The following is a 26,974-nucleotide window of genomic DNA, read 5'->3' as shown; positions in this document are numbered from 1 at the left end:
TTCCGCTTTTTTCGCTTTCTACCTTGCTATTTGCCGTTTTCCAATGCGCCTTTCTTTATAGCTTTACACGTTTTCATAGTTCCTATTATGACAATATCTTTTTTACTTCTTCTTCGATTGCTATCATCGGTTGCGAACGGAATTGTGTATTTGTTGTTTGCTTTTGTGTGTTTTTTTTATGTTTTTTTCTTTACTCTTTCATTTAACACACACAACTTTTCCCTTTTTTTTATTCTTGCTCTGTTTCTAGTGACTATTTTTCTTGTTCTTCTACACATGGGTTGTGTATGTTTCTGTGTGTGTTTTTCTTCTCTCGCACATTTATTAACGTTTTTGTTTTGTTCTAAAATACCGTTACCGAAAACGTGTTTGTTTTTTTGTCTACTGCTATCGCCCGCTTTTTAATCTTCAGTCATCGTGCGCGGAGACTCCACAAATTTTCAGTGTTCGTACACTTCGTTCCTTTTTAAATTTAAATTTTGTTTACTTTTCCGTTTAATACCGTGCCCTTTGACTATATTGTGCTGTAGAGAGGGTGCTTACCTATCCGGAATATAAACCAAACAACAAGTGGGGGGAAAGCAAAATATAAAAATTTATCATTGGAAGTTACAGTTTTTTTACACAAATTACACACATGCTTTTGTTTTCGTGACTAATCGAATAAATTTTACGCATCGATTTTTACCATCGTGGAAGTTCTGGAACAAACACACGCACCACAATTCCGAATTTGGGAGACTCCCTGACTCGTGTTTTTTTTATGTAAATTATTATTTATTTTTAATTTCTCTCTCACACTCACATTGATCTTTGTCGTGGGGTTCTGTTCCCGTTCTTCGCGCGCAATCCCTAATTGGTTTGGTGGTGGTGGTAATTGTAAGCATAAAACAAGCAAACAGACAAAACCTACATGACTTAGTTGGTGGTTAACCCATCGAATGTGACTAAGATTAGAAGCTGAAGGGTAAAGCGTGAGAAGAAGACGGTGATAACAAAGCAGCAAATCAAGAGCAGTTTTATGCTTATATTGTAAGCACACGTATTCTCTCTCTCTCTAGCCCCTTGTCTGGCTATCTGGAGCAAAAGACATTTGATTTGTTCGACTAGCAATGGAGAGATAAAAAAACATGCAATGTTGAAAAGAAAACCCATGTTGTATACATTACGTTCCGCGTTCGTTGGCATCTGAATTAAAACTCCACGTTTTTGCTACTTTTTTCTCTCTATTTTTTCCCCTACTTTTACTGACGTCTACCTATTCTGTGTGGTTTTGGTAAAATTTAGTTTGTTTGGTCATTTCGTTTAATTGTGTGGCCTTTCCCTTTTCCTTGTATAGGACATGTAGGTGGCGCTGGGTTTTTTCTTCAATTTTTCTTACGCGGGGTTTCACATTATAATATTTTTTGTTTACTATTTCTCAATTTATCTCGAAAATCAAAAGTCTTGCACTTGCTACTACCTTTGTATACGTTTTTCTTTCTCATCTCTATTGCAATAGTAAGTTGTTTCGTTTACTTTCATCTCATTTTCACACCTTCGTTCGCTTTGTTGCTTCTGTTTTGCCTGTCTTTTCCTTAATGATTACGTTTTCTTTAGTTGTATTTACTTTATCGCTCTTTTTTCTTCTTCTTTTCTTATCCACACAAACACACGCTTCTTTTGTTTTTTGTTTTGTTTTTTTCTTTTCAATTTCTTCTGTTACTATATAAAAAAGCGTTTTCCCCTTATCCTCGGTACAACACATTAAAACGGAAGAAAGGTGGACCTTACACCCTGTTTATGCTGAGATTTTACCGCTACACTAGTACTCGATTTTGTGAGTGTGTATGTGTGTGTTTTGGAGAACGAATAATAGCAATAGCGCAGTGCCCGTGTAGGTTGTGTGTAATGCGGTTCAATTCTACTTTCTACTTTTTTTTCTTCTTTTCTATCGAGACACCTTTTTTACAAATCGTTCATTTCATAGTTGAAGTAGAGCGCCAAACCATCTCCATGCTACGCGCCACGTTGCTTTACAAGATACAATATTGTGTAGCTTTGTTTAGTAGTTACTCTTAAGAAATATCACTAGAAAATGCATTCTACCTATCAGTATATTTGTATAGACGGCGTCGGCGGTGACGGCAGCAGTGTGAGATAGAGAGATAGAAGGAAGGGGGCGAAAGGAAGGGTGTGCTTTGTGAATTTGAAAGGCAAAAGCAGTTTTATCGAAGGGGGGCAGTTATGTCGTCGCCCAAATGGAACGCCCGAACGCTGGTGAGTAACGATTTACGAAAACGATTTCGAACAAATTTAAAATAATTTTCCAAATCAAAATAATTTAACAATTAAAAAAGCGACACGGAAGCCGGGTAGCGTACAAAACGCAGTACGCTTTTAACTCAAAAAAGTGCTTCTTAACAAGCAGCTTTAAAAATACAATTAAAAAACACTCTGACCATGATAATTCAATCCAAAGTATGCAACAAATTGCAATGAGCCGAAAAACCAACACGTTATCTCACTGTTTCCCCATTTTCCAATCCTTGTTTTTTTGCCTCCTGCTAAATTTAATCGTTGTTTTCGATCCGCGCAATCAAGTATCGTAGAAAAATATTGCCTTCCATTGCCATTCGCTCTGAGGGTTCGGGGGTGTCCTCAAAGCAGGATCCTCAATGTTGTTTTTTATGGGAGAATATTATAAATTGACACAATTTGTTCATAAATTCTCTTGTTGTTTCGTATAGAAGCGGAACGGAATCATGTGCAGTGAAATGGAGGTTTGTAGGTTGTTGTTGTATCAGATTTGGACTTTGGATCAAACTTCCAACGAAATCTTGTGTAGCCGTCTCTAATTCTGTTCCCTCAAGCGGCTTACGATCATCTTCCTCCATTCGAGCACAAAAGCGGATCGTTTCAGTAGAGTAGCACAGGGTTCGCTCTGCTGCTTCATCTCCAAATGAAACACTTTACCTCTACTCCTCTTAAACTGAATCCTGACACGGAAGCAAACGTATAGCACTAGAACGCACGCATACCACGCACGTGAGTGAGTGTGAGTAATTACAATAGCGGTGTGTGCGCAGTGCAGTGTGTGTGTGTTTGTAGATGTAGCGATAAGGGGGGGTAAGAGTAGCGTTGCGTTCTAACACGACGATAGTTTACAACTAAGTTTTAGTTTTGTTTTTTTTAGCAGCGACCGTAAGCTGCCTTTCAGACAGCGCGGGGACGGCGCGCAAAAACCCCCATTACCAGCCACGGGTGTGGGCCGCGGACGGGCGGGAAGAAAATCACGACAGGATGGCCACGCTGCGCCGGATGCCGCCCTGCTGGTGGATATTGTCGATCGAGGACCACTTCTTCATCCCGTTCTTGAGCGCTTCGGCCGTCGCCTTGTCCTGCATGACGCGCGACATCGCTTCCAGCTTTTGCGCTCGCTCCTTGGACAGTGGCTCGGTCGGGAAGGACAGATCGTTCGCTTCGGCGAGCGTGCGCAGATCGAAATAGTACTTCGCGTACACCGACGACGGCACGTTAATGTTGAACTGTAGCAGCTCGAGAAACTGTCGCTCCAGCTCGTTCATGTCCTCCACCGTAATGTCCTTCAGGATTTGGCAGTAGTCGACGTTCCAGACGGCCTGATCGTCCCACACCTTGCTCGCGAGCAGAATCGCACCGAGCACTATCCGCTTCCAGTTGCAGGACGCAATGTCCAGCTCGGCGTACGTTAGCAGCCGCTCGAGATAGACCAGCGTGATGATGGCACACTCGGCCGTCAGCTGTGCCGCGTTGAACAGCGTCCGGACGAACTTGTAGATCTGCCGGTGCTCGGGATTGTGCCGATCGTAATCGTCCGGCACCGGGTCGCGCGTCAGCGGGTGCAGCTTCTCGTCGAAAATGTCTATCCGCCGCTCGCTGGTACGGTTCTTGATGTGATAGTAGATCGCGAGCGACACACACTTGACCGTGTTCTTCAGGTTCGGCTGCGACACGGTACTGTCGTCCAGGTAGATCGTGGAGCAGCTGCTACTCTTCTTCAACATCCCACCGCTTCCGCCACCACCGCCTCCACCTCCACCACCGCCACCACCACCCCCACCACCAGCGCCACCGCCACTCCCAGGGCCACCACCGCCCTGCGGTACGATCTGGTGCTGGGACTTTTTGCGCGTCATCCCATTCTCGAGACTTTGCTTGGAGCGCTCCAGGAACATGGTGCCGGCGGACGGATCGACGGACGGATCGTGCTCCCCGTCATCGCCCTCGCGCTCCGAGATGTGCTGCAGATTGTTCGCCGATAGTTCACCCTCGGGCATGTGCTCCTCGAAGACGGGCGCTTCCTTCGCTTTCCGAGTCGGCGGTGGACTCGTGTACGAGCAACAGGACGTTTTGTTACCCATTCTGTTGCGCTAGCTGCTGCTGCTACTGTCGCTCTTCGTTTTTATATTTTCGTCCTTTGTGTGTGTGAGATTGTGCTTCCGTGGGATCGAACCCGGCAAGCGAATGGTTGTGGTGCCGTGACCAGGATACACCCCGGCTTTCTTTTCGTTTCGAGTGCTCCCTCTCTCTCTCGCTCTCCGGATCGGGTTAAGTGTATTTTTGGCAAGAATCAAGGAAGCTTCTTCTCTTGCTGCATAATGGCCGCCGGGGTCTGGGGGGGAGGACTCTCGGTTTCGGCTTCCACCAGTTCCGCTTAATTAATAGTAGTACCGAGCGAAGGGAAGAGCACAATGGTGATGCTTTTGGTAGCTTTTTCCCACGGCAGAGATGTTCTATTTTTACTTGCCGCGCATCCGTTATATCGAAAGCGTCACACAAATGTGAACCACCCGAATGGAAGATGCTGCACAGTATTATTTGACTACAATTCTTCAGTGGGAGTTTTTTGTTTTGTTTTATTCTCAGGTTGTTGAAGTCTTCGTTGCAATTCTGGAATGAAGTAAAATTTGGCAGTCGATTCGGTAATCGGATAGCTTCTTCGAACGAAATGTTGCCGGACGTTTCCGCCGCACAGCTCAGTATTTCTCAGATGACTAGAGATTGAGGGGGGGGGGGGATGCAAATGATACCGCGCCCGCCGTCCTTCGTTAGCGTGATTGTGCTATGTTATTCTTGAAGACGTTCTGTCTGTGTGCTATTTTTTCAATCTCGGTACTTGGTTTGCTCCTCCTTTGCTACGCTTTTATCGTTCAGCGTTGCTCTAAATTGGTTTCTGTTTCACTTTTCGCATCACGTTGCATCACGGCGATGGCGTGGTGGTTCTTAACGGATAAAATTTGGCACTAGATCCTCTCCTGCTCCTTCCCGTTGGTATGGCCTGAAGTGGTGTGTAGAAGCGTGTGTGTCTGTGTGTTCCTTCCAGAGCAAGAAGAGTCCTTCGGGATGGTGCAATGATGTGCAAAGCTAAAGCATAAACGCCCAGAGGAAGTTGCTAGACACGAATCTTTGCACTGAGCTTCTGTCCTTCTCTTTCTAACGGTAGAAAGTACGTTTCTGGAAAGATAAAAAGATAAAACACAAAATTAGTAACAATATCGAATGTCTACTAAGAGCTCTAATCTAGATGTTTGATGATGGCAAAATCACACGTTCAAACACACCCACAGTCGTTATTCATTTTGGGACGGTAATAACTTAACATCGATCAGTGAACTGTTAAGAGCTGTGACATGCCGAACAACCAATAATTATCATTTATCATCAGCAAACCCCTGGTTGTACTCCACACAACAGGTGTCCGCAGGACGGGTTGTTCGTTCGGTGGCGCTTGAACCGCACAGCAGTTTTGTCACACACTCGTGTCACAACACTGATATTGCGGTAGTCGTCCTGTCTTGTTTTCTTTTTGTGTGTGTGCACGGTGTGCAAACCGGTTTCACGATAGCGCTGCTACGATAGAGGTCGCGAAAGATAAAGCGAAAGGATGTTCGATTCCACTGCCCCTTTTCTGGGTGTGTTTCAGTCGCAACAAAGGTGTGATTTATGACGATCGTCTTTCGGCTGAAGTGATTCAATTTGTTTTCGATTTGTATTCAAGGTTGGCTTTTTGTGTGATTTAATGGCAGGAATGATGAACGTGGAAGGCCGGCTAACATGTTGTTAGAGATTATTTTTACTTTTACTACAGTTGTGTGGTTTTATAGTTTCCTGTCAGATCTAACTTTCTACATTGCTCGTGTACAATTTCGGTTGTTGATGTAGATGCAGTTATAGAAACTCACCAGCAAGAGGCTTTGGCATAAGAGGTTAGGCTAGGGATATTGTTATAAATTTAGGTATGATAAGAAATCATCAGAAGCCAAAGAATAACATAAATCAAACATTATATCAATTATACGATAAATGTGCTAGGATATAAGCACAATACAACCGTATCTTTTGGTTTGAACATGACTTAACAAACGCTTCGAGACACGGGATTAGACAAATAAACGTCTTCGATTCTCGTTTCCCGTATAGACCCGAGGACCTGATACAAAGGACATCCCAAAAAAAAAAACTAAGCCACCATGCTTTCTCGCATTCTGTAAGATGTGATGATCTTTCTAATAGAACTAAGTATAAACAGTTTTTTAATAAATATAAAGGATTGATGCAATCATACAACTTGACTTCCAGTGTTTATTGAAAGAAGGCGTGCGCAACGATTAATCCCGAATCGCTCTAAGTATTCGAATTGTGGCTGGGATTATGATTGTATCATTTCTTCATATCATATCATTGGGGCTGGTCTGATCGTCAACTCGTACGACTTTACAACATGCCCGTCATGGGTTCAAGTTCTAAATGGATCGTGCCCCCTATGTGTAATCAGTAAGTCACTGAAAGCCAAGTCGCAATAGTGGTACAGCGAGGGTCTTGACCGACAACGGTTGAGTGTGCCAAAGAAGAAGAAGAAGAAGAAGATAATTTCTTCAATAAACTCGGAGACAAGCGAGAGGTTTTTCTAGTACCTCCAAATGCAATTGACCATAAAAACAACTTTAAAAAAACGTTTGTTCTTAGCTTAGGTCTGCGGGTGAAAGCAAGGACTTGTTGTAGTGTTAATCAGATCTTTGAGGCTTACGACAGTAGCCTTGACATTGACTGAGTTGATAACCGAATGAAGTCACTTAATCACAAGGTATGGTATAACACTTCACACTTATGATGGTCTTTTTGAATTATTTGTTGATATTTGATTATCTTCTTAAACTTAATTTGTAATTATTTAAAGTCTTTCTTGTTATCGCTTGCTGCACGGTTAAATTAAGTGTGTTTGGTTGATCATTGTGTACACCAGTTACAGCAATGTTATATGAAAGAATTGCAGTTAGAATTTGCCTTAAGCTTTCTAAAACTTAAAAAAGGAAAGATTTTGCTAAAAAATTAGTATAAATCAAGGACAGTTATCCAGCAAGCAAAACATAAAAGTGCTATGGTTGATCGTCACATAATTCCAAAGCCACATTTGATCTTTGACAACAACAGGTCAAATGATACTGTCAAACTAAACAGTCGCCTTACCGTATTCAACAATTACATCCCCTCATCATTACTACACTGGCTGCTGCTCCAGTCGATCAACGGACCATCTTCATCATCATCATACCTTCGCGCTTGTCACGAATGTGTGTGGCACGGAGCAGAAAGTGGATTTTCGCATCATTTTCGCCCCGTCCGACTTGCGTGTCAACTACTGCTACTGCTTGTGTGTGCTCCGAGCTGGTGTCACGATATCCATCCAAACGAAGCACGGGGTGTGTATCCGCTTCCACAAAAAAAAAAAAAAAAAAAACACATTGGCGGCACCTTGCAGTGTCTTCCCGACGCCGTCACAGTGAGTTGATCCCTTCACGTCGAAAGTGTTGTGCTGGGATGCAGTGTCATAAAAAAGGCAGCAAAACTATTACACTGCTGCCGTGCATTCCAGTGTGGAGTGGAGTGCGAACGAGGCGAAAAAACACGAACGGTCGACGATGTGTGTAGCGCCACATACCCGTGTGACAGGAAAATGCAGCCCAGAGAGGTGGAGGTGTCATTTATTTTCCCATAAAGTGGCGGATTTTACAATTACGTGGACCGCCATTGCACTCTAGCGAATGGTGACGTAAAAGAGGGAACGAATGGTGACAACGTGTTTCACATTTTAACGGATAGAAGGAACCTTTCTGCAAGTCAGAATAGAAGAACTGTGGGCGATTGATACTTGCTAAAACAAGAAGATAACACACCATGGTGCAGAGCAAAGGCAGTCAACATTCTTCACATGAATGGAGCACGAAAACGGTAAAGCATCCACTCTCTCCCGTGTCTCACTATCACTTCATTGCTACGTGTTTCGCTTGATGTGACCGGTGGCCGGGGCACAAACTGTAACGGAAGAAAACTAGAGCGACGGATGGACACCGTAAACCCTCCCGAACAAGCAAATAGTAAAACATCACGCTTTCGGTTTTTTTTTGTTTGACTAGTTAGGAAATCATAATTACGCCATCAAGCCGATCACCCGGATCACCGAACGATCACGCGACACAGTAGCGAACGAAATGGAACGATCGTTATGGGTGGAGAAAAGCGTTAGAAAACGGTTGATTTTTAGTTTTCGAAGCAAAGCAGAGAAAGAAAGGTTGCATCTTGCACCCGACGTTCCGAAACGTGAGTGGTGTGTGAAAGCTTGGAGAGAGAGAGAGAGAAAGAGAGAAAACAAGAAGGTGGAATAAATATTAAATTAAATTAAAACAAAAAATCAAGCTTAAAGCACGCCACCGTTATCTGTTCGTTGAGGCAGAGAAGGAGCCTCGAAAACGAATTCTAATACAAAGAACAGTTCTCTTTCAAAATCGTTTTTCTAATTGGTTTTTATAGTTAAAATCTAGAGAAAAAAAGCAAGAGGAAAAAAATAATCTCCACTTTCTAACCACAACATTATAAATCAACGCTTTCCTGCGAAATGAATACGAAATTAAATGCAGCTTTCGGTGTGTGGTTGTGAAGCGAATGAAATATTCAGCCCGAATCACGGCCCGGTTCCGGCTGGTTTTGCTCTCCATTTAGTCCGGTCGGTTAGAATTTAATTATAAAAACCACGGAAAACCCACAAAACCGAAAACAGAAGAGGCACGTGAAGGGGGTGGGTTGTGCACACTGCTGCAAGGATACACAGACGGTTCCAACACCGCGTTTACCTACTGCTACTACTTCTTCTACTACTGCCGCTGGCCAATTCGGTCAAAGTAGTACGGCAAACACTACTGGACCAACTGGACGAGACGAGGTAAGACCAAAAGAAAAGAAAAGAAAAAAACCACAGCGACAGCAGATGAACCAACGAAGGAAGGAAGGTAGTGTTAAACAAAAAGTAGCCATCCAAGTGCACGACTTTAACTTCCACTTTTCGATTGCGCTGCAAACCCGCAGTAGTGTTTGCAAAAATAATTAAGTGATTTGCTTCATTTGCTATATCAATTTAATGAATGGGCCCTGCTGCCGCCGCCGCCCGGACTACCAGCACACAAACATAACTTAATGATGTCACCCCTGGAGCGCTCCCTGGAGGGGAAGCGGTGAGATGGTGGGCTACGGGGTCCTTAAGCTATTGCGTTCGGTTGACTTTAGGGTGGAAGTTTGGTTGGTTTCTAAGAGTCTTGTCCACCCGCAGAATGGCTGAGGTGGTGGTATCGTTTTGTAGCAGCAAAATGCAAAAACCGGGGCGGCTAGAATGGTGTGTTTTACTTTACGATTACATGCGGCTTCAGGGAGGCGTTTGCAAATACGCTGGGTAGATTTTATCGTGCAAAAGAAATGGAGAAGAGTAAACGAACAACGCGCGACCAGCCAATTGCAATCAAACGTATTTAATTAAACAGCGGTCGGGTCAACAGTATGCGGGTGTGTATTTTTAAACCGTGAAGTAGGGGAGGATAAATTAGGCCAAACAAACTAGCACTGGGTTGTGTGTGCACTCTACTCACTAATAATTCAGTGTGCTTTTTGGTCGACATACAATCCCATAAAACGGTCACAATTGTTTGATTAACTGTAGTTTGAAATGCTTCTCGAAACAATCAGGGAAAAGATTTTCGTGGCTGGTGAAAACTGAGATTTGATCTCATACGCTTACTATGCAAACCCGTGCGCTTACCACTGCACTGTGGAATCGTCCCAGTAATACATGCACTAAACGTTAATATGAATGCTTGCATGTGAGGTTTATGATAATAATAAATCTGGAGATTTAATGTAAAACCCTAAATTGTACAAAAAAGTCATCTTTCTTCAATTGAAAGAATTCACACAAAAACATTACAACAATAAATCAGTCCCTCTTAAAAGGGACCGCAACGACAGCCACGACCGTTACGGCCGGTATTCAGGCTAGAAAATTTACGTTAAGCTTGTTACCACAAGTAACATCGCCGATTGTCTCTTCCGGAGAAGAGGAGCGAACGAAAACCCTACCATAATGTTACACTTGTTATGGGCTATTCGGTGGTCACTGCAGATCCAGCTGATACTGTGCGCTAACAAGGCCAAACCACCACTCGCTCTCTCTCTCTCCCTCTCTAACGCCGATGCGGGCCGGGTGGAACGGGCACAAGAACAAATTCACCACTGCGGTCAGGAAAAATCATGACGGCAGCTCCTTTTATTTCCAAGTGGAGTAGAATTACCTCTAGTTGAAAGAAGCAGTTGAGCATATACCTGTGTACCATATCAAACCAGCAGAAGTCAACCCTTGGTGTACTATATGCCTCTTTTATATAAAAGGAATAGCTGGCTTCCTTACTTTACGAACAATCTATCGGTGTTGGATTTGCAGCAAAAGGTCAAACAGACGCTCCTGACCTGTGTCAGCCTATCCATCCTCCCCCCGGTGTAAGGACATTCCTTGTATTCTGTGTATTGTATCCGGCTCCCCCTTGGGATGAATGCAGTTGCACGGAAGAATGCACAAACCCGGTTGGGAGGGGAGAGCACCAAGCAGCCACAGAAACCTATTTGCTTGCTGGCTTTTGTGGGTCGTTAGGAGGTGTGTGTGTGTGTGTGTGTCTATGTGTGATGAACTTTGAACCCTTTTTCCCATGCCTTTTGCCCTTTTTTGCTGCTCAAACAAGCAGGAAAGAAACCGACTTGCAGAAGGCAAAACCACCCGCAAAGAACCCGCCGTATCCAACGGAAGGGAAACATTAAAAATTTAAGATAAAAAAGAGCCAACCGGGAAATATGGTACGAGTGAGAGAAGGGACCCGAGGATAAAAATCAACTCCCATAGAAAGAAGCACGGGAGGCAATTGGGAGCAACAGCGGTGGACGTTGGAGAACAAAATACAGGAAGGAAAGTTTAAACCCTTATATCCGCCCTAGGGTGCCTATTGGCGCCGCTGTTTAGGACCAAAGTTTGCACCCTGTTAGCAAAAGGGTTAATTTAGCCGTCACCGTTTGGAAGCAGCTGATGGGGAGGTTTGCTGTGTTTGAGTATTGGGTGGATGAGTAATAAATTTTCTTATTTTTTTGTTCTGATACTTTTCCAATCTTTAAGTGAAGCGTGATTAAAAAAAGAATCTGTGATCATCAAAAGTACGAAAACGCCCTGCAAAATTAAAGCGTTACCAGACGGTATATTGGCCAAAACTAAAACTAAATGATTTTAATGTAGGCACGTAAGATTGGCTCTCCGATTGGGTTTTCCATTAAAAATTAAAACTTTCCCTAATTAGTAAACTTTCCTGGAAGGAGGAAGAGGAGGAAGAGGAGGACTGGAAAGGATCCTGCAAAATCTCGCACAAACTCGATCGTTACAAGGTAAACCGGATCTTACCACATAACCAAGACAACCCATTCGCAATCTACCCTTTATCATATCAGCTACAAAAAAGGGATTCATTTGAAGAAGACAAAAAAAGAAAACAACATTCAGCAGCAAACGGTTGCAGGGCTTTGTGTGTGCGTCGGAATGCCGAGATTAAATGAATTCATTAAACTAACACAAACGGTACACAGTACGCTCGTGACGCCACTCTAATGCACAGACAAGGGTAACGGAATGGGGACCGCTTTTTAGCAAAACGTTTGCACACTGCCACAATCAGTGGCGAGCGGAAATTCTTGCTCGACTAACGAAACTAGGACAGAGATAATTCTCGGATGGGGGGGGGGGGGGGGGGGGGATAATTGTTTTAAAACTATCGCAAATGTATCTGTACTGTTTGTGGACGGTGGACGCGTAATGTAGCTGCAGTAGCAGTGCACCGTGCTATGGAGGATGACGTAGGATGTAAAATAAATTTGAAGGTAACATCATCAACTGGACCAACTGGTGGACAAAGTTGTAATCTAAATGTAAGCTATTAATGAAAAGGATATGGATAAGAGCTTTTTGAAACATTTTCGTTGCTACCTTATTTACTTTATTTTCCAATTTGACAGATTTACAGGATTTTCCAAGTCAGGTTCGAATGTAAACGTTGTTGCGTATATAAAATTTCATATTAAAGCAAATACACAATTTGACAGCTGTTGAAAATCATCTTGGATGCGGTGAATAATTATGTGCAAATTCGAAAATGGCTTGAAAAATCCTGTAAGTTGGTGGTACAGGGTTTTTCAAATCACTTTCCAATGTGCATATAACTATTCACCTCCTCCTTCAAGATGTTTTTCAGCAGCTGTCAAATGCTGTTTTTGCTTCATAATGAAATTTCAGTTTTAGCACATAATTTTCAACAAAAAATAAAGACTGTCAAATTCAATCCAGCTTGAGACGTGTTGAAAATCATGCTGGAAAGATTAAAAAAAAAACATATGATGAAAATGAAATATCAGGTTGATGTGGATAAACATCTTCCACGCGGTGAATAACAACGATTACATTCGAAATTGACTTGAAAACCCCTGTAAATCAAACGAGGCGTTTGAACCTTTTTTTCAATTCTACGTTAAATTTCATTTGTAATCCATAAAATAGATTCACTTTGATTTAAAACCATATGCTATGGAATGGCGGATAATTTTGTAAAGAAAATGTCTATAAAAGTACTAAATAATATAATTGATCTTTCTATTTTGATCAACATTATCACAAATCATTATCAATGATATGCTTAAAATCATTCAATGGAATTATCTGTTTCTTTAACTTCCAGTATAACGGCATTTTGCAGCATTTTGAACTTTTGAATTGTACGTTAAATTTTTAAAGAAAATGTGTAATATTGCATTCGATTTAGAAACAAAACCATTTTGAATACTAAATTTTAGCAAAAATCAAGCAAAAACCAATCAGAGATCCATCAGTCATTAAGCTTGGATACTAGTCATTTATAGTCCAATTGAAGGAATGGGTTGTAGTTGAGTTATAGATTGTAGTTTATTTTAGCTATTTTTTCAGAATGAAACCATTCATGGTAACATTGGTTGAGTTCTTATGAAAAGAGAAATGAGTAATTCAATCCAACATGCTTGGACAGTTCAAGTGAAGGCAATGAATCAACGCGTTGAGTGGGGAATGACGTGAGTTGATAACCGAACGCCAATACATTATCAGGATCTAGATAATTTGGGACACTCACACTGCAACAACCACAACAACAACAACAACGTTCCCCCACACCGACAGCAGGGCAGGAAGTAATGGTGCATCTCCTCAACACCTCAAAGCCCTAGGTGGCGTCTGACAACAGCGGTACGGACAGCTTTCCTTATCGGTTCGAATCTTCTGTTAGCGCCTTCCGGGACATACATCACACACGCACGCCAACACCAACAAAAACATGAGCTACCGCATTAATGCCGGGTGAAGTTTCTAAATAGATATACACAGTGTTACGTACATTCACGCGCGGTTGGAAGCGCGCGATGTCGCATCGGATAGGAAAGCCCGATGTCGCGCGAGAAGCGATAGCGCAAAAGTCGTTCACTATCTCCGGTGGACTGTGAATCGACACGATGGTCACTGGTGAAGGTGTTTGTGGAGGAAAAAAAGGGGGACGGACAACGTGTGTACATGGCAAGATATGGTCATTACATCACGCTTCAATGTCGGCTCCTACTACCATGGCAGCAACCTGTCTGTCCGTGGGGCTTCTTGCCTCGGTGAGTAGTTAAGACAAGTGTCAACATTTTAATAGGCACGGTTAACACTCGAATGCACTTGAAACATAAGATCAAGCAGACAGGAAGGAGAAGAGGAACATGGTGGTTTCTAATTGTAGAGAGAAGGTTGGTTTTCATGTAGTTACAATTATTGGATCTATTGTGGTTTGCATTGTGTAAATTGAGAAAATTAAGGGGATTTAATTGGAAATTTAACACTTACACAAAAAAATACAATTCTCATATATTATAATAAATTTTGGGTATTAATGGCCATTCTCTTATTGCATTTCAGAGAATATCGTAGCATTATACAGTAACAGAAACTGCAAGAATTGATTCAAACAACATGATTGACATCATTGACAAACTTTCAACAGGCTACAGATGAATGGTCCCCCATTGGGTCACCTTTCAACAGGCAACAAAACCACTCTTTAGGCCGATTCCTCAACTTTATGATCCATTTCCTTCTGGTACATTAATTCCGGTGAACCCGGTGCGCTTTTTAACGAGCTGCTATTCCCAACAAGTATACCAAGCGTTCCAGAGCAGAACGAAACACGAAAATCAAGCGTCAAATGCGATGCGGAAAATGGCAAAGCTCATAACAACAAACCATCAGAGTTCATGACAGTTTTGGTGTTTTGTTTGGAAATGCACCCCGGGAGGACTGGCCTTTTCCTCTTCCACAATCAATCAACCAACAGCATGCAGCACTTTTCCGGGATTTAAGGAAATCAGCCCCCAAGGAGACGTGTCAGCAAATGGATAGGATTTTATCAACTACTTATTGAGATGGAGTCCTTTGAGAGGAATGGCATTTTTGAGGAAAATAACGATGAAATGAAGGATTAATGGAAGTGGGAAATGGATACAGGAAGTTTAATACGACAACAAATTAAACCCGTTAAGCACCAAAGCGAACTAAATCACTGCTAGAAAATGATCACGATGATCATGGGCCAACTAAATCCGTTCCAATCACACCCTTCTCTAAATCAATACTGAAAACACATCGAACGTCCATCACGGGACGGATTTGCTATTGGATAATAAAAATGGACGAGCCAAGGAAAAACAATCGAGAACATTTGGCGTTGGCTTTTCTTCCTTTTTATTGAAGCCGCACCTCATCGCACCCACCACACCCGGTGTGCTGCTGCTGCATGATGATGTTGACGATGATGATGTGGACCACTGATCCGTGTGCCCCATCATCCTCGATCTGGTTTTTTGGTTTATTACGCGGCGGACATTCGAAACGTCGCGTAATCGTGGCTCCCCATATCCAAAAGCTGCTGGCAGTTGGCCAACACCACTGTATGGGCGGGGGAGGATGAAACTCACACCGAAGCTGATATGACAGCGTTGCTTTAAAATAGCGCCCTCTAGCCAACAAAACACACCGAGACACAAGCAACCTGTGTACGCTAAAAGCTTCAATTTAAATAATCCAATAAATGACACTGAATGATACGGCAAAAGCTGTGGCAGAGGCGCCTAATGAGAGCCGAGCCGACGGAGGACCCGGACAACCCGTCGATGTCGCTGCTGATCGATACATTTTAGAATCAGAACTCCAAAATAGGCAGACAGACAGCGCGCGATGCCCTTCTAATGGGGAGACCGACCGGGTGGTGATTGAAATATTGCCCTCCACACCTTCTTCTTGCCCTCCGTAAAATGACCCCTCGTGTGTGGATGGTTGTTGATGTTCGTCGATCGGTTTAATGGTTTGACCGTGTGTGACATATAAGGGTTATATGTGGCTGGCTAGAGCCGTAGCAACGCGAGCAGCACTTGATAAACTCACTGCACTCTCTAGTTGTACCTTCACGTGCTCATTACACGATCATTACGTACGGTTGTGTGCAATTCGTTAAGTGTATTGATTTACCATCAGCGTGTGTCAATAATGGTTTTATTGTTTAATTTTTATCTTTTTTCTGCTCTTATGGAACAAATATTAATTCAATCGCTTGTCCCCCCCCAGCAGAACATCAGGCTTTAAACAGACAATTGAAACTACTGACTGCTGTTATGCAAATTAGAACATCTAGCAGTAATTCATCTGTCGCTCCAAGGTATTCCACCAGACGTCGGATGAGTGTCTCGGGGATTTGTGTTTCGATTTTTCCCTCGTCCCGGGTCTATCGGTTGCTATCGACAGCGGAAGGTAATTGGATGTCACGACCGTTCACGTCCGGCCGTTCACCACACCACCAGCACATGGCCCCCTTGCCTGCCTCTCGTGGGTGGTTTGAAAACGTGAAAAAAGCTCCCAAAAAGCACAACATCGGTAGAAGACGCACGAAGCCAAACGTTGTGGGGCAAATTTCCAAAAGAGCCCCTTGCCGCCGCCGTCCATTTTCTTCTAGCAGACTAACATCAAAAAAGCGGTCTAACGTACCCCGGGGCAGAGAGCGTAAAGGGCATTGCATGCCTGCGCAAATAATATATTCCGTAAGTGCTACAGGTTGGCGAATAAAATGAAACAAACAAACAAGCACGCGCGTGTTCTTCTGTTCGGATATTTTGGTACACACTAAAAGTGGGGGAAAAAACAGAAGGAAAAAATACGCCCACGAACAGTTGCTTCTCTCCTTGTACTGGGGGTGTACTTTGCCGTGGAAATGGAAATGATTTTCCGACACGTGATCAATCCAGCAGTGTCAGCCCGTCCATTTCCGCGGCGTCAGGTAGACCGATGCTCGAATGGGCCGTAATATGACTACATTATTTACAAGTGTCATGCTTTTGTGGACCCGCCCGCTTATCTATTTACATCTGCAGGAGAATGCTGTAGTCCCGATTTGAGCTTGTTTTGTGCATGCTGGATGTCGTGCAAGTTTAATGATAAAGACTCTTCTTTTCTGGTTCGTTTGACAGGTGTATTGAGAGATGTTTGAAGCATTCTACCATTTAAAAAACAAAACTTTACTTCTTAACGTGGCGTCAGGCCCAAAACACGACGCTTAAAGCTACATTAAAACGTACCACGTTTTGCGGTACACACTGGAATGGGTTCCCGAAAAGTAAGTGACAAACACAGAGCACCCCGTACCACTCAAGGTATGTTGCTGCAGTGCCCGGGGAGATGACGTCAATATCATCACACCTTACAGCCAAATATGTTGCCCCAACCAGTTGCCAGCTGTTGTTTGTAGAATGCTCCAGCAACGACGACGACGACGACGATGATGACAACGATGGCCGCCACCACCGTCGTGTCAAGACGGGACGAGTAATTTAATGTACTATTTATTTTCAAATGAATTCATACGCCTCTTGAAATGGCTTAAAATTGTGCCCCCCACACACCATCGTTGTTCCCGGGGCGCCATCATGAAAGCTCTAAAATAAAATAAAATTGCGTAGGACGGGCGCGGACTGGCAAAGCATCGAATACGCCACACGCGTGCACACACACACCGTTCCTTCCCGTAGTTGTGCGCGGGTAGGTGGTGTGCGAGGAAGTACTTAGAGTATTGATGGAGGGTGGAGTAGTAATGGAGAACAAGCTGTTTTATTTATTGCAATATGGTTGCAGACAAATTAGGGCAATGGAATTTGTCGTTTGCGATAGTAGTGTGCTATAGACCATAAGATGCGTTCTTTTTACGAGCCAAAAAAAGACTCAATGATTGAGTGTTGTAGAAGCAATTGTGTTCGGAATCAATTCCGCAGCCGATTCCGATGCTCCGATCGACTCCGGAGCCAATTTCGGAGTCGACTCCGAATTCGGAATCGGGGAATCGCAATTTGGAATCAGAATTGTTTCCAGAATTTTGAATTAACTCCTTAATGAGAATAAGTTCTTGAACTGAAATAAGAAGTTAGAAGCAAAATCAATCCAGTAATCTCCATGAGAAAGGATCGTTTACAAGTAAATTTGGATTCTTTGCTGCTATCGATACGTAGCATCATTGGACCCTAACGCCTGTACTTATGGAAATGCCGAAACAGACTCCGATTTCGAAACCGATTCTGATTTCGGAGCCAATTCCGATCCCGGAGTCAATTTTGGAGCCGATTCTGATACCGGAAACTAATTCCGGACCTACTATTTGGAATCGATTTTGACGAAAACTTCATTTTTCCAACAAGAATCATAGCATTTCTTAGGCTGGATCTTCAGAAATCGATTCTTTTTTTTAAGCCCAGGATAAATGTAAATAAATGTTGATATAAATAGTTATTTTAAAAAAAAGTAGATGAGATTTATAGAATTCTGTTCAATTCATGTTTTATATGCATTTTTCTAGGCAATTTTTTGGAAAAAAAATATATATACAGTGGAATGCTGTCTATACAGGTACCTTTTATCCGGCTTCCCGTACATCCGTGCTGTTGTGAAATGACAGTTTAATATACAGATGACAGGGTGTGTTCATTTGACATGGATATTTAAAAAAACGTGATCAGAGCACATTGTTTTTGCGAAAAACACAAAATTTATGTAAAATATTTCAAATATTTTCATTATACCAATATGAAATTCATGAGAAATTCATAAGAGGTCGAAACCTGATTATGGATCATTCAATGTGAGATTTAGCTTCGTGGCTCTAATTTGAGTTTTTGTTTAAAATAGTTAGTATTGTTTGAAGATAGCTAATATTTTCAACACAATTCCTGAGTGTATTAGCACATACCTAATTTATTCCTCGATTTTTCTTAATTTTTGCTAGTCAAAACAGAACGTAGTTATCAGAAAAAAAAATAGGAAAAAAGGAATTATAGTATCCAATGGCAATTAGTCATAGCAGAAAAAGCTACATAATTTTAAACTGATAAAGATCGATAAATAATTGCTTCTCCATTCCAATTACTCGACCTCGATAGCTAAACAATAAAGCTCAACACAGTATGAATGAAAAACCAGAGCAAATAATTCTTCCTAATTTCATTTTGTAACAAGGTAAACAGTTAATTATTGAAAAGCAATTAAAACAATTGACAAAACATTATTACGATCCTGTGCTATAGCTGATTGCACTAACAAAACACCGGAACACTGCCCGCGGGGCAAAAGTTTTAAACGATTTTCTGTTTTCACGCGCGATGGAATGGGAATGGGCAGCTCGCCCATGCAAACGAAACCTAATTTTAATCACTACAGCTGCACTGGTTGACTGGAAGGATTGGAAGGGTGTGGTGCTTGGCGCGTTCCCGCCTCCTACCCCATTGCACACATTGTCAGCCTTGGTGGCGCCACGGTCCAGCAGTCCAGAGCGTGATAATGGTAGGAAGTAGCACAGTGGCACACCGAAGCTGACACCGATCGGAAGTAGACAGGATCGTAAACCAACCACCATCACCATGACCATCATCATCATCATCACTACAGTGCAGTATGGCAAAATGCACTAATTTGTGTTAAACGAATCACGGGGAAAAAACGAATGAAGAATTTAAAAAAATCACGCAACTCTCGCGGGATAAGCTTTTGTGGGGCCCTAAAAACAGAACCATCACACATTGTGGCCAGACACAAAACAACGAAACAGGGGAAACACAAAAAAAAACAACAGACAATCCTATAACGGTGACCAAAGATGGTAAACATTTGCGTACGTAAATCCGTCCGCCCTACATTCACAAAACCTTGCTGGGCTGGCTGGCTGCAATTTGTGCGCCATATCGTCGTCTAGGCCCAATGTTGTCTCCTCTACATTGTTGCTATTGCTATTGGTTTGCTGGGGGGACATACGCGTACAGCGCGCCGATATAGCCCGGCTTCGTTATCAATTCAAATTGCAACGCAAATACAAATACGGTGAGAACGGAACAGAGCTCGCCCTCGCACCTACCAGCTAAAGCCGGCTTCGACGATATCCGAGGGACGGGGGAGTGGGGGGAGGGGAGGAGAAGAGGTAAATGGGGCCAGGCAGGGAGAGAATTGGGCTTACACATACGGCGGGCGGCTTTCGACTGTTTGAAGTCATTCGGGGGAAAGAAGCCGGAAGAAGCAAGAAATGACATCATGAAGAAATTTGTGGAATTTGGCGCTACGGGCCTTCAACAAATGAATATCCAGAAATTATGCCACAAGTTAAAAAAATGATCGAAGAAAACGATAGCTAAAAGTATTAATAATAATACTTTGCATTCATATTAGTATTTTAAACTCTCTAAAATTGTTAATCCATCTCTAAACCACCTGAGCGAAAGTATTGTGATGCCGCACTTTGTGATAAGCTTCCCGCGACAATATATATATATTCCGCTTTCTTCTATCGAAAACCTTTCACCAAAAACGCGCTCTCTAAACTGACCGTGGCAGCTTGTCCGTGTTGTCCTCTCTGTTCCTAACGAAACAAAACGGAAAGAAAGCCGCACCAGCCAGCCAGCCGTGCCCGTGTGTGTTGCACTTTTGCAAGCCGAAAACGCGGATGAAAATAAAATGCAAAACGATTACGTGTGTGTGTGATCATCATAGCTTGTCGTACACCGATGGACGTACCCCGGGGCCTCTCTATCATCATTTTAGTGACAGGCTCGATTGTGATATGCTGCCAACCCGTGTGCCAAGGGCTTCACAGCAAGGGGAGGGGAGGAGACAGGTTTGTGAAATCTGGACACAACAGCACGGTCAAAAGGCAAACGAGCCCTCCGGATATGGACAGCTTCGGTGTGTCGATGTGGTCGACGAGCAATGGTGGCGAATGCACCCGGAAACACACAACGATGATCCTCGATCGGTACACGATCACAATGCCATCTGCGGTGGTGGCGTTTGTATTGTGTTAATGACTATTGGCTTAATGACAAAGGCGGTCTCTTGTGAATGAATGTTTCAAGTGGCAGCGGTGTAAAGCGTGTGTTTGCCATCGGCTTTTGTATTGTTTTGTTTTGAGCTTTTAGTACATGCACTGTTTGGGTATCTTAGTTTTAGAAAGCTTGCTAAGTGATGGGAGCTTACATTTCTTTGAGTTAGATTTATTGGATGTAATAGAAGTGCATGCGCTATGGGTATTTATAAAAATGATTGCAAAATATTATAAAATTTGATGCAATCTTCACTTCTAAAGGTGAGCATTTGGTGGCTTTTCAATATGTAAAATTGCATGTCGTGCTATAATGGACTAAGCAACAAAACATAGATTATGGTATACCAAATTCCACAGTGAATTTATCAAAATAGAATTTTGCCAAAACAAAAGCACAATCAAGGACCATTATGAGGTGAAATAAAAAATATACAAAAGATAAAAAAATGAAATAAAAAAATAAAATGATATAAAATAAAATAAAATAAAGTAAAATAAAATAAAATCAAATAAAATCAAATAACATAAAATCAAATAAAATAAAATAAAATAAAATAAAATAAAAAAAATTAAAAAAAATAACATAAAATAAAATAAAATAAAATAAAATAAAATAAAATAAAATAAAATAAAATAAAATAAAATGAATTCATTAGCATTTTAAAGGAACCATATGCAGGATATTTAAGAAGAAAAATCTACAAACCCGTTCACCCAATTCAGTAGAAAGCATGAATGGACTAAAAGTAACAAAGAAGTAACACAGTTTGGCCACTAAGACTACACTTGAATCTTATCTAGAATCGATTGTATGAGGGTTGAGAGTATCCGGCTGACTATAAGTTTAACAAGCTGTTACTATCTGTTCTGAAAATGATGAAATTAAGGATGAACTTAAAAAAACAACGAGTTTTACTGTAATTTTCTTAGAACAATCATTCCTTTCATTAGCAGCATAAGGCTTTGTACGTGTTCTTGCCGTGTATACAATGATCTACAGTCAGTCTTAAAATGGTAAAATATAAACATTTTGACCAACGGTTGAGGGATGATGAAGTGAGAACTTCAGCGCTGAATTACTAATTAGATCTTCGTTTAACCTTGCTTTCAAAAACAGTCGAACGTTTCAGTGAGAAGTGTTCGTTCGCATGAAACAATTCCAATTTTTGTTAGGCATTTTGTGTGAAAACACCATTCATTTTTTTATACAAATTGTCATCCCTTCATGATAAGTCCCCCATTGAAGGATATTTAGTAAAAAGACATTCTTTGTCACTGGTAACAAACAATACGGTAGCAAAGCAACAGCAACAAACAATTTACAAGAACAAGGAAGAAAAGATAAGAACGTTTCCCTTGCCTTTGGTGTGTCAGGACAAGTTGTGGCAGAAAACAAGACTGTACAAAGTTCAACCATATTGCCGGCCTTTCTTATCTGCACACACACACCTTTGAATCACCGCGGTGCGTGTGCGACAAACGAAAACGCGTCGATCGATAAGAAACATTCCAGTCGATGCAGCTTAGGAGAAAGGTTTACCCAGTACCAGGGAGCAGCGGCGGCAGAAGCAGCTGATCGAACCGATCGAAACCAATGAGTCATGCTTTGAGTTTTGTTTGGTAAAAAGGAGGATTTTAGATGAAAGATTTTGAAAAATATGCTTACCGAATGATAGAAAGTAGGCTGGATTTTTATGTTTTTGTTTAGTTTTGTAGCACTGCCCAACAAGACGCCTTGTCTCTTGCACACCTTTGTGAGGCAAAAGTGTGTCTTTTCGATTCAAAATTTGCTGTATTTTTACACTTTATTTTCTTGCACTCCGTTTCTTTATATTTTTAATTGTAACACACGGACACTTTACTCACTGCAATCACAGTTATTCACTTTTTTGTTATTGTTGTGTTATTGTGCTGTAGAAAAAAAAAATACGATGAGAAACGATTCAAACTTTCACATTGAAATGAATCACTATCTGCTAACTTAAATAAAATACAAAAAAATAGACTATATTACATTAGACTTTGATTTTCTAACATGAATCTTATTGGTTTATGCTAAGTCTAATCGTGACTGTAAAACTGTACTTTGTTCTGGGATTGCAATGCGACCGATGTACTATTATCCTTGCTGCATTGGCACCACCGTCCTCACCGCACTCACGTTGGCTAACACTCTGGACACCCGCCCCGGCTTGCGGCCTCTCCGCACGGCACAAACCGTAACGAACCGTTCGGTAGGCTCCAATAATAGCTTTTGGTGGCGGATTGCCCGAGACGCGTTCTATTTCCGCCACACTAAACACACACACACACATGCACACACACCCTGTTATCTCACACCCAGTGAGCCGCCTACTTCTTTATAGCCGATACACTCCAGCGCGCAGCATAGAACACACTTCGGCCGCAAAGCATCTGCACGCAGCATGCATCGGCCAAAAAGGGAAGGATGTGCAGCAAGACAGCAGCAGCACACACACACACACACACACACACACACACACACACACACACACACACACAGAAACACATTACACCACGTCGACCATCGTCGTCATCATCAGCCGCATCATGATTATCATCGATGGGGTGGGGGGATGAGAGTATTTCGTAGGTGGTGGATAGAGGGATGAATGTGCCGGTGCGCTGGCTGCACAAGGGAAGGTTGCTGATTCTTCGCGCTTTATCCTGATCGGTAGATGGGAAAGGATACGTCACAGTGGGCCCTTTTCACACACACACACACATACACTCTATCTCGCTCTCTCCCACTGCTGCCTCCTTGCTCGGGCACAATTCCTGTTTCTTTCCCTTGCTGCTGCTCACAAAAACACAAAGGAATGTTACCATCGCACGGCGACTACCTTCACGATCCGGGCCCCGGGCAGAGTGGAGCACACACTGGCCTCACGCACGCACTCTGGGGTGAGAAGAAGATTTGCGGACACACGCACAGACTACACATACACACACACAGGCACACGCGAATCCGCGACCAACAGCACCACACGGGTGTTGCGCGAATCGCGGTGGTCGTCTCCAGGGTTGGCTCTGCTCTCTGGTCGCTGTAGGTGATTTGCAGCACCCTTTTGGCATTGGATTTGGCCCAGTGCTACCGATACGGACGGCGTTCACCACAATTGCTTACGTTGGACGGCCGCTCACTGCCACAAAACGTACCGTTTTTACACCATTCGGGTCGCGTTTTTCTCACTTACGAGCCGTTTTTTCCCCCAGAGCACACACAAACACATCCCGTCGTTGTTGTTCCAAAAGTCAAGACATTTTTGATGCTGGACGGCCCAAGTAGCACGTTCGGTCGGTGTGCAGTCGGTGTTTTTGTAGCATGCCGTATCGGAAGGTTGGGGAAAGGTGAAACGTCTTCGAGTAGAACTGTCATCTTGGCATTTGTCTTGCTGTGCGATGTAAATTGAAATCAAAATTAGGCTGATCAGTGAACAGGAATTTCACCAAATTTTGGTCAAATTAAAAAAATGTTTTTAATAATGTAAAAATTATATTTGGTACTGGGAAATTGACAATAGCATGAGCTTTGTTTGTTTTTTTGTTAACGAATTATATTTTGTCAAATTGAACAAAACATACACACAATCAGAAAACATCGCCAAATGTTGATTCACTTTCCTACTTGGGAAACATGCGTAACGTCAAGCGATTAAAGAAAGTCGTTACGAAAGCGTTACTTGTTGGAGTAATGCATTTTTAAATTAAAAGAAAATGACTTATTCGCACATGTAAATACGCGAAATAATTTAAAAAATGTCTTTAGCAATTTAAAATGCTTTTCCTTCCCCAATTATGCATGCTTTATCAAATTTTGCGGATTGTTTCCTTTGCTTTGCAATAGTCCAATTTGCCACCTAGGCCAAGGGAGCAATTTGACAGCTGTCAACGTGTTGTACCAAGCCACTGATGTTTATATTTCTTTGCTGGCGGAGAAGTACGATCGAATTACAATATCAGGATTGTATTTTTGGAATTTTCCTCAAAAAAAAAAAAATCCCCCCCTAGTGCCGTGCCCAGTTTTGCCGATTGTTTGTTATCCCGTGTGTGTTGGTGTTGTTTGTTGTGCCGTTTGCATTGCTTATTTCTTCGAGTTGTTGTAAAATCCCGCGCACAGATCGTATCGTTGCCACTGCGCCCATTCCATCGTCCTCTCTCTCTCTCTCTCTCTCTTCCCGTTTTCATTCCCGAGTGCAAGGGGGGCGCGGGCGTACGTGATTTTTGTTGTGTGTTTGCCGAGTGGCGAAGTGCCGACCCGGGGGGTGACGGGTTCAAGCGGGTGTGCGGCAGTTCCAGCCGGCCGGTTCCAGCCCAAGCGAAAGGAGGACCATTTGGATTTGGATCGGTGGCAGCGAGCCGCTTCCGGTGCAGAGTTTGTAAGTATGCGACGGGTGCATTGCATATAGCGCACCACATCCCAACATATTGCTAACATCTTTGTTCTCTCGTTGCAGGTGCGGTAAGTGTCTCCTTTGTCTTGGCGGAGAGTTGGCTTCGCTTGCGGAAGGATGGGAATGGTTGGCGATACGGACATGCAAATGTCTTGTTTTTGTTCGGATTGGATTGTGCAAGCTTCTTCTACCACGGTACCACATAAGCATATAATAATTAGATAGGAATAGGTTAGAGGCACAGGGACGATCAGTTTTAGTAACGATTAGGATATTTGTTCAGGGTTAATTTGCAAACCCAACACAGTATCTTTTGGCAATTCAGTACAGTCTTTGATACGGACTTCGTATTTCTTTGTTCCGTCATAAGATCAATGAGCGATATTGGGGGAGTATCGCAGCACAAGTAGTTAATAGCTTATCTAGTTATCAGCGATCTTGAAGTAATCGTTTGCACCCTTGCACGATTGAAATTTAGAAGCAGATGCTTTTGTGCTAAGCTGCCATGTTCCTAGTTTTAACACAACATATTTCTGGATTTTAGGAAATTGCGTTAAGGCCAGAAATCCTCAAATTGTGGTATACTGATAAATTCAGTGTTTGTATAAAGACAAGTCAGTATACTTTGTGGGAGATGTTCAGTAAGTTATCTGTTGACCACGTAGTAACATTCAAACGAATTACTAGCCCTTCCGGTGACTAAGTTCTGTTTGTTGTCATCGAGTGTAAGCACCGAAGCTGACTCGCCAAGCGCCAGCCAAGACAAGTACATATGTTGGTTAGAAAATTATGGTACTGAAGGCTCCGTTTGTTGGCTAACACCAGCTTAACTAGCTTCTTCTTCATCTGGCGTAACGTCCTACGCGGACATGCCGGCCTGTACAGGCTTTCGAGACTTAATTCATTACCACGCAACCCGGATATTCAAATCCTTGCTACGGGGGAACGGTCCATTGTAGGCTTGAACAACCCATGACGGGGATGTTATTGAGTCGTTCGAGTTGACGACTGTACCACGGGACCGCCCAGGTTTCCTAGCCTTACCACCCAATTGGATAATCAATCCACGCTATGTGGGAACAATTTCGATAGAGAAATATCCCCGTGCGGTGTTTTACAACCCGTAGTTTGGTTATTCAAACTTAAATCCATCCTAAACTAGTTGCACGCAATCACTGAGATACTAACCCATATGGTAATCAGGATCAAAATAATGACACACACAGAATAATCTGCTAATGCTTACACGTTGAAGTTTGCGATAGGATCTTCAATCCAGGGTAGCAGATCGTACAATTAGGGCTTACATTTTAGATTCATTTTAGTTCAACTTTTGATTAAGCCACTCTTTTTTGTGAAGCAAGTGGACAGCATAAGTGTAACGAGCTGAATCTTCGATGGTTTAACAATTGATAAATAAGCTGCATAAATAATTGGAACGACCCCTTGAAGAAAACTATTGCAATAATGAACTGCAGCAACAGATTGCGCGTAATGTTCTTATAGATGTTTGTTTTGTTTTAGTTTTTCGAAGCTATAGGCATTTAGTATTTTACTAAAAATCGCTGCAGTTTTTGTTCAGTTCTTTAAAATGAACGAACTATCCTTTTCTTACTGAAACGCTTACCATGCAGTATATCCGTTTCCGTTTGATGTGCAGGGTTCCTGAGCTATTGAAGGACTCGTTCGCCTACAAGTGATATCTGCATTTGGAACAGGATATGATTT

At 42.4% G+C, this 26,974-nt stretch overlaps 1 protein-coding gene across 7 annotated transcripts; it reads right to left on the bottom strand.

The window, feature by feature from the left end:
• Positions 1 to 393: 393 nt before the first annotated feature.
• On the bottom strand, positions 394 to 24,190 carry LOC1279933 (cyclin-Y-like protein 1). 7 transcript variants are annotated; one of them, XM_061654603.1, is made up of 3 exons: positions 24,050 to 24,190; positions 22,498 to 22,742; positions 394 to 5,475 (listed from the first exon to the last, which is right to left on the bottom strand). In XM_061654603.1, the coding sequence occupies exon 3, from the start codon at positions 4,380 to 4,382 to the stop codon at positions 3,273 to 3,275; it is 1,110 nt and encodes a 369-aa protein (XP_061510587.1). In that variant the 5' UTR covers positions 4,383 to 5,475; positions 22,498 to 22,742; positions 24,050 to 24,190; the 3' UTR covers positions 394 to 3,272. The 7 variants fall into 7 exon arrangements, with proteins under 7 accessions (XP_061510587.1, XP_061510583.1, XP_061510584.1 ...); XM_061654599.1 differs by having other exon boundaries at positions 24,012 to 24,154; XM_061654600.1 differs by having other exon boundaries at positions 23,679 to 24,152.
• Between the last annotated feature and the right edge of the window lie 2,784 nt (positions 24,191 to 26,974).

Source organism: Anopheles gambiae, chromosome 3 (assembly GCF_943734735.2).
Source record: "Anopheles gambiae chromosome 3, idAnoGambNW_F1_1, whole genome shotgun sequence".
Taxonomy (NCBI): domain Eukaryota; kingdom Metazoa; phylum Arthropoda; class Insecta; order Diptera; family Culicidae; genus Anopheles; species Anopheles gambiae.
Note: the sequence above shows the minus strand (reverse complement) of the source record. Positions and strands in the feature narration are given on the sequence as shown.